We start from the raw sequence: 16,191 nt of genomic DNA, 5'->3' as shown, positions 1-16,191 counted from the left end.
CATCTATTGTTTTACTGATTTTCTTTAGTTCTTTGAACATGTTTTCCTTTAGGTCTTTGAGAATATTTAGGGCCATTTTTTAAGGTATTTGTCAGGAATTTCTCATGTCTGCTCCTCCTCATGGATGGTTTCTAATGCTTTAATCTTCTCCTTTGCCTGGGCCATTGCTTCATGTTTCTTTGTATGTATTGTAATCTTTTATTGAAACCTGGACATTTTTGATGTTTTAATGTGCTGTTGTTGGAATTTAGACTCTGAGGCATCTGTTCTTTATGCTTGTATACAGCTAGCATTATGACAGAGTTTTCCTTGAAGGAAAAAAGAAAACACCTTTCCCAGTCTTTGCTGATTGATCTGTGCAACTGTTCTTCTTCAGATCTTATCCATACAATGAGTTTAGAAAATAGCTCCAGGCTAAAGCATAGGGGCTTCTTTGGTGCATTATATACTTGTGTCTTATCTTGGGCATGTGCTTGTGATCCTAGAAATTCCCCCGTTTACATGGATGAATATCCCCTCTTTCCTCAGGAAACTTTCCCTCAGAGTCCTGGGCACTGTACTTCGTATCCTAGAGCTAGCAATACTTTGCTCCAGGCAGCCACTTTACTGCTTTTCCACAGCATTCTGTAGGAAAACTGCGAGTTGCCGTCTACATTTAGGGCTAGTTCTGAGACAGTGAGTCCCTCAGGCCACCACCAGACAGATTGAGCCAGACACACATGCTCCTAGCATGTGCCTCAGGGTTACTCTGCTCTTTCCAGAACTGAGACCAAGGATTCACACTGGGAATGTGGGCCAGCTCTGTGCCAGGCTCGTGAGATGTGAAGGAGTGGCCAGCCAGGACACAATATCCTACTTTTAAGTAGTCATTTTCTTGATTTGGCACTCACACTGTTACTGCAGTCTTTAACTGTCTTCTGGAGCTGAGAAACCTGCTTCTACCCAATCTTGTTGGCTGTTCAAAGCTTTGTGGGGAGACACAACCCTGAAGTGTCTCTGCCATCTGCATGGGGCAGGGCTAAAGCACCACATTTTTAAAGATATCCATCTAAAATGCTTTTTCTTCTTAAAAAAACAGGTACACAGGCAAAGAATTGATTGCAAGAGATACAGTTGTTGCAAAACTCTTGTGCCATGACCTCGATAGGCCTCCTGATACACTCTACTTCGTTCCTAGCTTGGGGCCAATTGGTCCTGGACAACTCTTTGAGCAAGTGCCAGGAGCTGAAAATTCCATCCAGGTGAGAACCAGTTGCTGTATATCCAGGTAATTTTTTTTAAGGAGCTGGAACCATGTCATGGCCACAGTTGTGATGTTGCTAGTAAATTCAGCAAGAGAAGCTCTGCCACAGCAGAGATGAGTTCTGGGCTCTTCTGGTGACTTGATGGAAGGCATCTGGGCAAGTTTTCATTACTGTCTTGCTGCCAACCTTCATTTTCCTCTTTTCATAATGAGGACAAAATAATTTGATCCCTATTAGCTGGGGAAATGAATCAGAAGCTATAAAGCATGCTAATTTCCTTAGAGATAAGTCTGTGTGACTACATGTGCGATGATGGCACATTCTCTTGGCATTGGAAGTGATTGATCAGCTACTCCTCTCTTCATCCTCTGTTAGATTCTAAACTTTCCATCAGCAGAGGATGGGCACAGTCAATTTATTTTTCCTTTCCCAGATGGGGTTTTGTCTTGGAAGAAATCCCTCCTTCTAACTATTAATTTCTGCAGGTCTTTGTTTCAAAGTGCTAATCCCCGTTAGCTTGGCACCATTGTTCCTTACCCCAGACATCACCAGGCATGCCTACTTAACCAGAAGATAAGGCTGAGGAAGCCATTGCTGACCTCTACTTCTCTGGCCCTAACCCCAATGTTTGTTGAGAAACTCCACAAATTACAAGTTGAGTTTTTGCATACATTATTAATTTTGGAAGCTTATACACTGAGCCAAGAGGTAAAAGGCCTGGATTGACTCTTATTTTGAAATGCTATGACAAATAGTTATTTTTAAAATTGGAGCTTGAGTAAAGGTAGAGGTTTTGTAAACATGATAAAAACTAATATTTAGGCCCTCACATATGCTTAATTATTTTAATTATATAATCAATAACAAATTCATAAATGGTAAACATTAACGATCATTGCAAATGAATTTTTAAAAAAGATTTATTTATATATTTATCCTCCCATCCCCCATTGTCTGCTCTCTGTGTCCATTTGCTATGTGTTCTTCTGTGTGTGCTTGTCTTCTCTTTAGGCAGCACTGGGGACTGATCCTGGGACATTCCACAGTGGGAGAGGGGTACTCAATCCCTTGCACCACCTCAGCTCCCTAGTCTGCTGCATCCCTTATTGTCTCTTCTTTGTGACTTTTCTTTTTTTTTTTTTTTTTTAAATATTTATTTATTATTATTATTTTTTAATTACATTAAAAAATATATATGAGGTCCCATTCAACCCCACCGCCCCCGCCCCCCACTCCCCCCACAGCAACACTCTCTCCCATCATCGTGATACATCCATTGCACCTGGTAAGTTCATCTCTGAGCATCACTGCACCCCATAGTCAATGGTCCACATCATAGCCCAGACTCTCTCACGTTCCATCCAGTGGGCCCTGGGGGGATCTACAGTGTCCCGTAATTGTCCGTGAAGCAGTATCCAGGACAACTCCACGTCCCGAAAACGCCTCCACATCTCATCTCTTCCTCCCGTTCCCCACACCCAGCAGCCCCCATGGCTACCGTTCCCACACCCATTTCACATTTCCTCTGTGGACATTGGATTGGTTGTGTCCATTGCACACCTATGTCAAGTGAGGGCTTAGATTCCACATGGGTACTGGATGCACTCTTCCCGCTTCTAGTTGTAGACACTCTAGGCTCCATGTTGTGGTGGTTGACCTTCTTCAACTCCATGTTAGCTGAGTGGAGTAAGTCCAATAAGTCAAAGTGTAGGAGCTGAAGTCTGTTGAGGCTCTGGGCCTGGGTGTCATATTATCAGTCCAGAGATTCAAATCCCCTACATATATCTTAAACTCAGCACCAAATACAATTCCAATAAAGTAGCATGCAAGTCTTGTGAAAAGAGATCCCCTCTGAGTCCATTTCCATCACGCAGAAACACCAGCTCCAAAGAAGGGCCATCTGTCATGGCAGTGAACCCCTTCTGCCATGACCATAGAACCCGTGGGTCTCTTTATCCCTCAAAAGAACCAATACCTGGGGTTGTATCTACCTTATCTGTCTCTTAGACTCTGTTCAGTTGTACATAGAGGTATTCCTTCTGACAACCTCCAGACTCTTTTTTAGAGACTCACAGCCTTATAATCTCATTTCTCCTTTCCATTTCCCCCTTACATTAGGTCAAACCGCTTCCCGAAGTCATGTTATTATATGTAGACAGGTATATTCTGCTGTTCCGCATTGAATCTTTAATTCAAGGTCATTTTCTAGTTGCTTCTTCAGCTGGTATGTGGTAGTGATCCCTCGGTGCCAGGGAGGCTCATCCCTGGGTGTCGTGTCCCACACTGGGGGGAATGCATCACATCTACACGCTGAGTTTGGCTGTGAGAGTGGCCACATTTGAGTAACATGAAGGCTGTCAGGAGGAAACCCCCAGGCACAATGCTACTCTAGGCCTTGTTCTTATTGCAGGTGCATAGGCTCAAAAGTGTAGCCATTAGTATCAAGGGCCCACTGTTGGGCCCTCCTTCCTTCCTGGTTCTTGCCGTTGCACCTGGAGGATTGCCGCTGCTCTCCCAGGGCCCACAACAGTGACCCCACGGCCAGGAGCCCAGTACCCCCCCAGCTGTTGTTTTTAATTGTTTCCACTATGAGTATATATAGACATTACCATATACCCTGGGCATATGCCCTGTATAACTCCCTGTCAACCATATATATCCTGTCAATAACATCCCATATCAGTATTCCTCCGCTGCCATTGTTGAACCACTCTGTGATCCAAAACTTCCCGTAAAGTGAATCCCAACATAATGTCAGCTTAAGAAGAGTCTTAGATCACCAAAATTCGTATATACAATATACAGTATTTCCCCAGATCCACCATAAAACCTTTTCCCTTCCACAGCAATAATCTTTTAACTTATTCATATCATATTTCCTGAAACTGATGTACAGATTCCGAAACTATAGTTTTCAAACAAGGTAACATTTGTGCTTACTATGTGGTCCATACTTTAGGTTGTACAGTTTTCTAAATTTTTTAGTTATCCTATGTTTTGTCTTATGGTTTTCATTATTAGTCTGTCGTCCCCTATATGTTTTTGGTGTAATATTAGCTGTTTTATATTCATCCTCGTGTACTCTCACATAACTCCTCTTTTGCCCCCTTATTTACCTTTGTTCTATCCATTGCACGTCCATTTTCCCCTCCCCTTAGGGCCCACAACGCCTGCCAATCTAATGCCCTGGGAGCCGTCCTTTCTCACGAGAGATACAGTTCTCTCTATTCGACGGCATTAGTCTTCCCCAGGATATGGGTCCACCCCACCCAATGGTAGAACGCACCTTGGCAAAATGAGCCTTCAGCTATTCCCTCCGGAGTCCGTCCTGCATCAGACCATACCCCCTGAGCGTCCTAACCAGGTGACCCTCCTACTTATACTTTGATACGTTTTACTCAACATTTAGTTCTCAACAAACTTCTGGCACTCTCCCATGTTTGTATGTTGCCCCTCCCTCCCACCTATTTCTTGGACCATATTACCCCTCTTCCCATCCCCAGCCCCCCTCAAACCCAGAAAACCCCACCCGAAGGTAACCCCTTGCCCCCATTTTGTCCCTTCTTTGTGCTCATACTTACCCCCAGCTCATCACAGATTCCACCCCTACAGACATTAACTCACATCCTTCCTCCACCCCCCGATTTCCAGTAAGCCACTTTTCCAGACTCTAGCTCTCTGAGGCAGTTAACTTATTTCATATCATTGAGGTCATATAGTATTTGTCCTTCAATGCCTGGGTTGCTTCACTTAACATAAGATTCTCAAGGTTCATCCATGTTATCACGTGCGATTGTAGTGTATTGGTTCTTACAGCTGAGTAGTATTCCATTGTGTGTATATACCACATTTTATTGATCCACTCATCTGTTGATGGACTTTTGGATTGATTCCAACTTTTGGCGATGGTGAACAATGCTGCTATGAACATTGGTGTACATATATCGGTTTGTGTCCTTGTTTTCAGATCTGATGGGTATATACCCAGCAGTGGTATTGCTGGGTCATATGGCAAATCTATGGATAATTTTTTGAGAAACTGCCAAACTGTCCTCCAGAATGGTTGGATCCTTCTGCATTCCCACCAGCAATGGATGAGTGTTCCCCTTTCTTCACATCCTCTCCAGCATTTGTATTCTACTGTTTTTTTCATGGCTGCCAATCTTATGGGAGTAAGATGGTATCTCATTGTAGTTTTGATTTGCATTTCCCTGATAGCTAGGGATTTGGAGCATTTTTTCATGTGCTTTTTAGCCATTTGTATTTCTTCTTTGGAGAAGTGTCTGTTTAAATCTTTTTCCCATTTTTTAAATGGGTTGTTTATCTTTTTGTTTTCGAGATATATGAGTTCTTTATATATGCAAGTTATAAGTCTCTTATCAGATATATGGTTGCCAAATATTTTCTCCCATTGTGTGGGTTCCCTTTTTACTTTCTTGACAAACTCCTTTGAGGTGCAGAAGGCTTTAATTTTGAGGTAGTCCCATTTATCTATTTGTTCTTTTGCTGCTCGTGCTTTTGGTGTGATATTCATGAAGCCATTTCCTATTACAAGGTCCTGTAGATGTTTCCCTACACTGCTTTCTAAGGTCTTTATGGTCTTGGCTCTTATATTTAGGTCTTTGATCCATCTAGAGTTGATCTTTGTATAAGGTGTGAGATGGTAATCCTCTTTCATTCTTCTACATATGGCTATCCAGTTCTCCAGGCACCATTTGTTGAATAGGCCATTCTCTCCCAGTTGAGAGGGTTTGGTGGCTTTATCGAATATTATATGGCTATATACATGAGGTTCTATATCTGAACTTTCAATTCGATTCCATTGGTCTGTGTGTCTCTCCTTATGCCAGTACCATGCTGTTTTCACTACTGTAGCTTTGTAGTATGTTTTGAAGTCAGGAAGTGTGATTCCTCCTATTTCGTTTTTCTTTTTCAATATGTCTTTGGCTATTCGGGGCCTCTTTTTATTCCAAATAAATTTCATAGTTAGTTTTTCTAGTTCCTTAAAGAAGGCTGTGTTGATTTTTATTGGGATTGCATTGAATGTGTAGATCAGTTTTGGTAGGATAGACATCTTAATAATATTCAGTCTTCCTATCCATGAACAGGGAATATTCTTCCATTTATTTAGGTCTTCTTTGATTTCCTTGAACAATCTTGTATAGTTCTCGATGTATAAGTTTTTTACCTCTTTAGTTAAATTTATTCCTAAGTATTTGATTTTTTTATTTACTATTGTGAATGGTATTTGTTTCTTGATTTCCTCCTGATCTTGCTCATTATTGGTGTATAGAAATGCTACTGATTTTTGCGCATTGATCTTATAACCTGCGACTTTGCTAAACTCATTTATGAGTTCTAGGAGCTTTGTTGAAGATCTCTCAGGGTTTTCTATATATAGGATCATGTCATCTGCAAATAATGAAATTTTGACTTCTTCCCTTCCAATTTGAATGCCTTTTATATCTGGTTCTTGTCTCAGTGCTCGAGCCAGTACTTCCAAGACAATGTTAAATAGGAGCGGAGACAATGGGCATCCTTGTCTTGTTCCTGATTTTAGAGGGAAGGATTTCAGGACTTCGCCATTGTAAACAATGTTGGCTTTAGGTTTTTCATATATACTCTTTATCATGTTCAAAAAGTTTCCTTGTATTCCGATCTTTTGGAGTGTTTTTATCAGGAAGGGGTGCTGTATTTTGTCAAATGCCTTTTCTGCATCTATAGATATAATCATGTGGTTTTTTTCTCTCAATCTGTTTATATGGTGTATTACATTGATTGATTTTCTTATGTTGAACCATCCTTGCATACCTGGGATAAATCCCACTTGGTCATGGTGTATAATTCATTTAATGTGTTGTTGAATACGATTAGCAAGTATTTTGTTAAGTATTTTTGCGTCTAGGTTCATTAGAGAAATTGGTCTGTAATTTTCCTTTCTTGTGGTGTCTTTGTTTGGCTTTGGTACTAGGGTAATGTTGGCATCATAGAAGGAATTAGGCAGTGTTCCTTCTGTTTCGATTTTTTGGAATAGTTTCAACAGGATTGGTGTTAGTTCTTTCCGGAATGTTTTGTAGAATTCACCTGTGAAGCCGTCTGGCCCTGGGCTCTTCTTAGTTGGGAGATTTTTAATGACTGATTCTATCTCTTTGCTTGTGATTGGTTTGTTAAGATCATCAATTTCTTCTTTCGTCAGTATGGGCTGCTTATGTATTTCTAGGAATTTGTCCATTTCCTCTAAATTGTCATTTTTGTTGGAATATAGTTTTTCAAAGTATCCTCTTATGATAGTCTTTATTTCTGTGGGGTCAGTGGTGATATCACCTTTCTCATTTCTTATTTTGTGTATTTGCATCTTTTCTCTTTTTTTCTTTGTTAGTCTCGCTAAAGGTTTGTCAATTTTGTTGATCTTCTCAAAAAACCAGCTCTTGGTCTTGTTTATTTTTTCAAGTGCTTTCTTATTTTCTATTTCATTTAGTTCTGCTCTTATCTTTGTTATTTCCTTCCTTCTTCTTCCTGTTGGGTTACTTTGTTGTTGTTTTTCTAATTCCTTCAAATGTGCAGTTAATTCTTCAATTTCTGCTCTTTCTTCTTTTTTGATATATGAATTTATGGCTATAAATTTCCCTCTCAGTACCGCTTTTGCTGCATCCCATAAATTTTGGTATGTTGTGTTATCATTATCATTTGTTTCAAGGTAGTCATTGATTTCTTTTGAGATTTCCTCTTTGACCCACTGTTTTTCTAAGAGTGTGCTGTTTAATTTCCAAATTGTCGTGTGAAGTCTGGGTCTCTGTCCCTTGCAAATTTCCAGCTTGACTCCACTGTGGTCAGAGATATTGTTTTGTATGATTTCGATCTTTCTGAATTCATTAAGCCTTTCTTTGTGGCCTAGCATATGGTCAATCTTGGAGAATGTTCCATGTGCGCTTGAGAAAAATGTATATCCTGCTGTGTTTGGGTGTAATGATCTATATATGTCTATTAGATCCAGCTCTTCTAATATACTGTTCAAATGTTTTGTTTCTTTAGTGATTCTCTTTTGAGATGTTCTGTCCAGAGTTGATAGTGGTGTATTAAAATCCCCCACTATAATTGTAGATGCATCTATTCTTTCACTTAGTTTTTCCAGCGTTTGCCTCACATATTTAGAGGCGCCCTTGTTAGGAGCATAAATATTTATGATTGTTCGATCTTCTTGACAAATTGTCCCTTTCACTAAAATATAGTATCCTTCTCTGTCTCTCACAATTGTTTCGCATTTAAAGTCTATTTTGTCTGATATTAATATAGCTACTCCTGCCTTTTTTTGGTTGTTGTTTGCTTGTATGATTGTTTTCCAGCCATTCACTTTCAACCTCCATGAGTCTCTGGGTCTAAGATGTGTCTCTTGTAGGCAGCATATAGATGGGTCGTATTTCCTTATCCAGTGTCCCAGTCTGAATCTTTTGATAGGTGAGTTTAATCCGTTGACATTCAGTGTTATTACGTTTAGAGAGTTATTTATGGTAGCCATATTTTGGTTGGATTTGTGTTTGTTATATTTTGTTTGTATTATTTTATTTTCCCCTTCTATTTTTGTCTTTCTTGTTGCTTTTACACTCTCCTCCATCTCTGACTGTCCTGTTTTTTCCTTTCTTCCTGCAGAATTCCCTTAAGAATTTCTTGAAGGGGAGGTTTCTTGTTGATATACTCTTTCAGTTTCTGTTTATCTGTGAATATTTTGAACTCTCCATCATTTTTGAATGCTAGTTTAGCTGGATAGAGTATTCTTGGTTGGAGATTTTTTTCCTTTAGTACCTTGACTATATCATACCACTGCCTTCTTGCCTCCATCGTTTCAGATGAGAAATCAGCACTTAATCTTATGGAGTTTCCCTTGTATGTGATGGTTTTCTTTTCTCTTGCTGTTTTTAGAATTTTTTCTTTGTCTTGAGCATTGGATAATTTGACAAGTATATGTCTTGGGGTGGGCCTGTTGGGGTTTATGACCAGTGGAGTGCGCTGTGCTTCTTGGATATGTACATCTGTCTCTTTCAGTAGATTTGGGAAGTTTTCATTCATTATTTCCTGCAACACTCCTTCTGACCCCTTTCCCTTCTCTTCTCCTTCTGGAATGCCTATAATACGTATGTTTGAGCGTTTTGCGTTATCATTCAGGTCCCTAAGTCCTATCTGGATTTTTTCTACCTTTTTATTGACCACTTCTACTATCTGTTTGATTTCCAATGCACTGTCTTCCACATCACTAATTCTCTGCTCTGCCTCTTCTAGTCTGCTGATATTTGCTGCAAGTGTATTTTTGATTTCTTGAATTGTGGTGTTCATTTCCATCATATCTGTTATTTTTTTGCGCATGTCTGCAATTTCCCCTCCAAGTGTTGTCTTCACGCTGTTAACCTCTTTCATTACTTCATCAAATTTGTCGGTGATAAATGTTCTGAGATCTTTCATTGCTTGTGCGAAGTCCTGCCCCCCTTCCTGATTTTCAGTTTGTTGATTGGATTCAGCCATGTTTTCCTGATTACTGGTTTGGTTTGTAGATTTTTGTTGCTGTCTTGTCAACATTTTTTCTTGACAGGTTTAATCAATTCCTTAGCTTCTTTGTCTAGTCTTGGAGATTAATTAGCTGTTGTTTTTGCGTAAGTGTTATATCTTCTCTTTGTCACTTTGTTCTTCTTATTCCAATTTCTTATTGCTAGTTAAGCTCACTTTAAAGGAAAGTATTAGTGCTGGGGAAAGTCAATTGTGTAAGGAAGGAAAAAGTGTGAAGTAGTATTGGTGATATATGTTTACAAAGCAACAATATGAGTTCTGGGAGGATGGAGGTTAGATCATGTAAATTGTGTAGAGTTATAGTAGTAGGAAAGTACCTATAATGAGGTAGACGACTGAATATGGGAGGAATGTGGTACGTACTAAGAGGCTATTGTTTTCATGAGAGAGGGAAAGAGAAAAGAAAGGTAATAGTTTCAGGGACGAATACCAGATGGAAAACTAAACAAAGGTATTAGAAATTAAGAGTTAGACACTTTGTGGATCAAAGAAAGGGAGATGGAATATAGGAGAGATAGCAGATGGTGGAGGCTATCAAGTTGTAGGGGAAAGGGGATAGTGTAGATAGGCTAAATCTATTCACAGAGAAATGAGGCAGTGGAGGGTGAGGAAACCCAGCAAATGTGAGGTATTTCCTGTAGGACCTATTGTATTGTTAAGGTAAAATAGTATAAGAAGAATATTGGGGACAAGAAAGAGAGGATTGAAAAAAAAAAAAAAGAACAACAAGAACAACAACCACAACAAAAAATAAAAAATAAAAAAAAAATAAAAAAAATAAAAAAAACAAAGAACAGAAACCCCGCCGCCAGGCTCGGCTGGGCTCAGCTGGGCTCCGGTCCCCCGCCCGCCGCCCGCTGCGGCTCGGCTGGGCTCGGCTGAGCTCGGCTTTCCCGCCCGCCGCCCGGCGCGGCGTGGCTGGGCTTGGCCCCCCCGCCCGCTGCGGCTCAGCTGGGCTCGGCCGGACTCGGCCGGACTTGGCTTCCCCGCCCACCGCCCGCCGCCGCGGCGCAGCACGGCTCGGCTCTCCCGCCCGCCGCCCGCCGCGGCACGGCTAGGCTAGGCTCGGCTGGGCTTGTCTCCTTCGCCTGCCGCCTGCCGCGGCACAGCGCGGCTCGGCTCTCCCGCCCGCCACCCGCCGCGGTGCTAGCTGCCTCGGCTCCGCCTACCCAAGGAGGGAGTCCTCCACACGTAGCTGGGATCTCCGTGTATATTTCACAGATGGATCCTCTCTGTTACCTTCCCTCCAAATCGATGTCCAGACACCTCCAGACCAGGAAAAATCCTGAAACAGCCGGTCCCAAAGAGTCTCCGACGCCTCCCAGCCGATTCCCCCCAGGAGCTAGTAACCGGGAAGTTCACTCAGCCGCCATCTTGCCTCCCCCTCCTGAAAAGTCCCAAATTATATCTTATAGACCAGTCCTTTCCGTTACCTTCCCACCAAATCGATGTCCAGACACTTCCTGCCCTGAAAAAATCCTGAAAAAGCCTGGTCCCGGAGAACCTCCAGCGGTGCCCAGCTGCCTCTTCCCAGGAGAGACGGCAAGGCAAGCTCACTCAGCCACCATCTTGCCGGAAGTCCTGACTTTTCTTAATGCATCATCTTGCTGTGCCATATCTCCATTCAGGCCAGCTTGCTGCATGGGCCAGTACTCCACGTAGGCCAGCTGTACACTTGGACCAGCTTGCTGCATGTGCCAGCTTGCCTTCACCAGGAGGTCCTGGTGATTGAACCCTGGACCTCCCATATGGTAGACAGGAGCCCAATTGCTTGAGCCACATCTGCTTCCCATTATAATTGAATTTTAATCAATAATCTTCATAATTATCCGTTACATATTTTTTAAAGATTTATTTTTTTACTTATTTCTCTCCTCTTTCCTCCAACCCCCACCCCAGTTGTCTGTTCTCCGTGTCCATTCACTGTGTGTTCTGTGTCCACTTGTACTCTTGTCAGTGGCACTGGGAATCTGTGTCTCTTTTTGTTGTTGTTGCGTCATCTTGCTGCATCAGCTCTCCGTGAGTGTGGCATCACTCCTGGGCAGGCTGGACTTTCTTTCCCACTGGGCAGCTCTCCTTACTGGGTGCACTCCTTGTGTGTGGGGCACCCCTACGTGGGGGACACCCCTGCATGGCACCGCACTCCTTGTGCACATCAGCACTGCACGTGGGCCAGCTCCACACGGGTCAAGGAGGACCTGGTTTGAACTGCAGACCTCCCATGTGGTAGATAGACGCTCTATCCATTGAGCCAAGTCTACTTCCCTCCTTTAGGTCTTAAATGCCATTTATTCCTCTGAGCTTTCAATGACACCATAAATTGCTTATCTCTCTCTGTTAGGAGCTTGCATTATAAATTCTACTTCCCTTGTCAAAACACTTATGGCACTCCTTTATCACTGTCTAGGTAACTGTTGGTCTCTCTCATTAAACTGTAAGTCTTACACATTTCTGAGTGGTTCGCTTTTGTGTACCAAACCTTGCATTGTGCTTGGTGCATAGTGAATGCTCAACATACTTTAATGAAGTGGGGGTGGTGAATCAGAAACTAAATTTTTAAAAAATGCAGTTGTTCCCAAACACCTGGATCCTTGGTGTCATATTGACCCATTCCATTTAACACCAACTCAGATTTATGGCAATGCTATTAAAGTAGAATTGTCTTCAAGTCTATGCTCTGGATCATCTTGATTGCTACTATATTCCTATTGCCTACAATTGTGTCTGGAACCTAATTAGAATTCAATAAATAGTTTTGAAATGATGAGTGACTTATATTAGGAATAGCATATATTATAGTGATTCATCACTTACAAAGTATTTTCAAAATATTTTCTCTTTTCAAATGTTTTATCTAAGGTCACAGAATTAGCATGCAATGAAGGCAGCATATGAACCCATGTTTTTCTTCTACCATGCCATGATATTAGGTCACCAAAGACTTGGATTATGAAAATCCAGAGATGGTTGCAGCTGGACATATCTATGAAATGATGATTTCAGTATTTGATGACCTACATCCCTCCCATACAGGTAAGGTCAATACATTTTTCAAGGAGCACTAAGTCTCTCTTTTTTTGGACTCTTCACCTTAGATTTTAAAATGTAAAGATTTTAAAAACATTTGGGACAGTTTTGTTAAGTTAGGCAAAGGAGGAAGGGGTGAATTAGGTAGATTCATGCTGGAAGTTTTCATTAGATCTGGGAAGAAGGCAGGACCATCACCTTAGTCTTTTTCACCTCTTAGTAGTACCTGAAGCAATATATTCAATTCTTAGGTATAGCTCCAGCTAGAGATCCTTGGAGCTAGAAGTGGCAGGAGATGTGTAGAGGTTTGATCCTTGGATGACTTTATGCTAAGTAATGCTAAACACCTCTTATTTGGAAAGATCCCATTGTAGAGCAACATATTCATACGTATGGGTAATTGGGTGCTTTTTTTCCCTGATATTTTATTTGAATTATTTTACATGATACAGATAGAGCCATTATTAATGCAAACCATGAGACACTTGCAAGTTTTAGAGCTCATTCCTTCCATGAAGGTGCAGAGAATGGTCATCACTGACATTTGGTTTCCTCATAACCATGCCACCATTTTGGGTCGTCTCTGCTAGAATGGACCTTTGGTGCAATGAGATTAAGTCCAGCTAGTTTGCATGGTCAGAATATTGATGTGGATTTAACAGACATGGTTCTACTCATTGCTAAACACTCTGAGGCACAGATTTGAATTGTGCACTGTGGAACTGGAGCAGAATAAGTGAGCTTAGCCTGTTGCCTGACACTACTTCTCTCTGCTGATTCTAGTATACATGTAAACACACATTGTTTCCCAAATATGAACGTTTACACTTCAGTGTAAGGGTGAATTTATTGGCTATGGAAGTATTTGTGAAAATGGGGATTCACAAAGGTTTCTAGATTCATCTGTCATTAATGTCAAGTGTCTATTGTACCTGGAAAGTATGATAAAAACTGATTCAGCAGGTGACTGGCATTGAAGATGCCTGGGAAGCTATAGGTGTTTCTGTGGAGAAGACAGGTTTAGCAATAGAATGTATGCTTGAAAAGAGAGAGTCTAGAACAGGAGTAACATTTAAATTTTTGTGCCAACTCTGGTCCTTTGATGGTTTTTTGTTGGATTATTGGGTTTAAAAGGATTCTGATGTTGAAAAGAATGCTTTGTCTGCCATGGATATAGTAGGGTAGAATGATGGCATGTATCTATATATTTGCAACCCAAACTGTATTCAATACTAAGCTTTTAGCAGCGGATCTAGAACTCTTTGAATTCCTCCTGACTCACTGATATGAGTCTAAATGGTGCTAAATTTATAAATGATATGCAAAGTGACCCAACTATGTAGCAAGGTGATGTGTAGGGGACTGGATGCCAAGCTTGATAACATTCACCAAAGCCTGTTAACATAGACCAACTGATCTTTCAGGAAGGAAGCTTTTTCTTGCAACTACTCATCCTGATGCCTTAACTAACTAAAATAAGAATCTGCTCCTTTCACCAGACTTGAGTCATTCCCCAAAAGGGAGGGAAAGATACTCTCATAGTAATAAATCCTCATCCTATCTAGTCCTCATATCCCAACGTATTCGCAGCAACTCCTCATAAAGAATGCTTGTAACACCCCACACATGCTTCAGTCTATTTTTATAGGCCAGCTAATTAGCACAATTTTGAGTTTTTATGGATGTAATAAAAATCGTAGTATGGCAGAGCTCTAAATGGCACCTGTTCTAATTGCACACAAATGGAATTTATAGATGGTAGTATGGAGGCGTTGACATAAATCACCTATCTCTGTATAACAGTACTTCTTACCCTTTCTTGGGGATCAGGGACACCTTTGAGGTTCTGATGAAAGCTGTAGACCCCAGCCCCAGAAAAATGCACATAATAATATATACCAAAAATATAAAGCATGCCCCAGACCAGAGGAAGGAAAGTCTCATTGGATCCAAATTAAGTCTTCCTATTTGACAACATATGTCATATGTTTTTGGGAGAGGTAATGTATCAGCATTCTTCAGGACACAAATCCTGCAAGATAATCCACTAAAGAAGGATTCCATGTTCAATAAGTCTGGAGAACAATGTATATCTGTAGATTCAAAATACACATTGGTGCATTAGAAACCTTAAGAAGTTGTATTAATCAAGGTTTTCTAGGGAAACAGAACCAACAGGAGCGCTATCTGTAAATATTATGAGATTTTACAAAATTGTCTAATGTGACTGTGGGAATGCATGAGTCAAAATTCCGTAGGGCAGGCTGCCAGCTGGGAACTCTAATCAAGATTTTTGGTGAATTCCCCAGGAGAAGCTGGTTGACTGAAGTAAAGATGAAAATCCTCTCTACTAGCTTCCAAAATTATCACTTCTCCTTTTAAAGCCTCTAGCTGATTGGGTGAGACATCTCTCACTGCTGCAGACAATCTCCTTAGCTGATTGTAGATGTGATCAGCCATAGGTACAACCAACTTACTGATGAATAGTTCCGTGAAATGTCCTCAAAGTAACAATCAGGCCAGTGCTTACTTGCCCAAACAACTGGGGCACCGTTATCTAGCCAAGTTGACACATGAACCTATCATAGAAGTCTTGCCATAAAGGAACTTTTTTATCTTTGTTTAACTTATCATTTTGCATTTGGTGCATTAGCATCTCATAGAAGACATTTTGGAAGATGTGGGCAGACACAGGTTGGTCCAATGTCTACTCAGTGACTAGCTTTATGACCTTTGGCCAGAACTTGACTCTGTGAACCTCAGTTTCCTTGTCTGTAAAGTTGGGACAACAATGCTTACTTATGGTGAGGAGCAATGCTAATGTTTATAAAATGTCAGTTCTTTGCACAATAAATGTTAATTAATATTCTACTTTTATTAAAAAGAAGTTATCCTGTTTACAAGTTGCTTGTTTTTATGCTTGAGCATAAAATTCCTTCTTTTTGGTAACTCTTTCTAATATGCTAGTTTGAACTTGCTGGTCTGAAATATAGAATTCCTTTTCCAAAAAAATCTCTGAGATGAAAACCACATAATGGCTACTTTTTATTTAGCTTTTGATAGTTTGAAAACACTTTCTTGGGCATGATCTCATTTTGTCCTTAGATCTACACTGTGATGTAGGAGATTGGAAATGATATTATTCCCCTTTTATAGTTGAGGAATTTGGGCCTCAGAGAGATTCCGGTAGCTCAAGGCCACAGAGTGTATATTGAAACTGAGCCTTGAATACGGATTTTTTGAACCTCTTCCAATTCTGTCTTCTAATATATATCTTCCAAGATATATATTAAGAGAAGAATTTAGAAGGCCATAAATTGGGATGAGAATGGCATTCTAGCAAACTCTGTAGTGGTGGAGAATG

At 40.8% G+C, this 16,191-nt stretch overlaps 1 protein-coding gene across 1 annotated transcript in view; it reads left to right on the top strand.

The window, feature by feature from the left end:
- LOC101435925 (cadherin-related family member 3) overlaps nucleotides 1-16,191 on the top strand; it is a 107,210-nt gene that overhangs the window by 47,584 nt on the left and 43,435 nt on the right. The window contains exons 9-10 of the mRNA XM_058288236.1: nucleotides 1,079-1,241; nucleotides 12,731-12,833. Of these exons, the coding sequence (XP_058144219.1) occupies nucleotides 1,079-1,241; nucleotides 12,731-12,833 (266 nt within the window). The remainder of the gene's footprint in view (nucleotides 1-1,078; nucleotides 1,242-12,730; nucleotides 12,834-16,191) is intronic.

The sequence above is a fragment of the Dasypus novemcinctus genome, chromosome 26 (genome assembly GCF_030445035.2).
Source record: "Dasypus novemcinctus isolate mDasNov1 chromosome 26, mDasNov1.1.hap2, whole genome shotgun sequence".
Classification (NCBI taxonomy): domain Eukaryota; kingdom Metazoa; phylum Chordata; class Mammalia; order Cingulata; family Dasypodidae; genus Dasypus; species Dasypus novemcinctus.
Note: the sequence above shows the minus strand (reverse complement) of the source record. Positions and strands in the feature narration are given on the sequence as shown.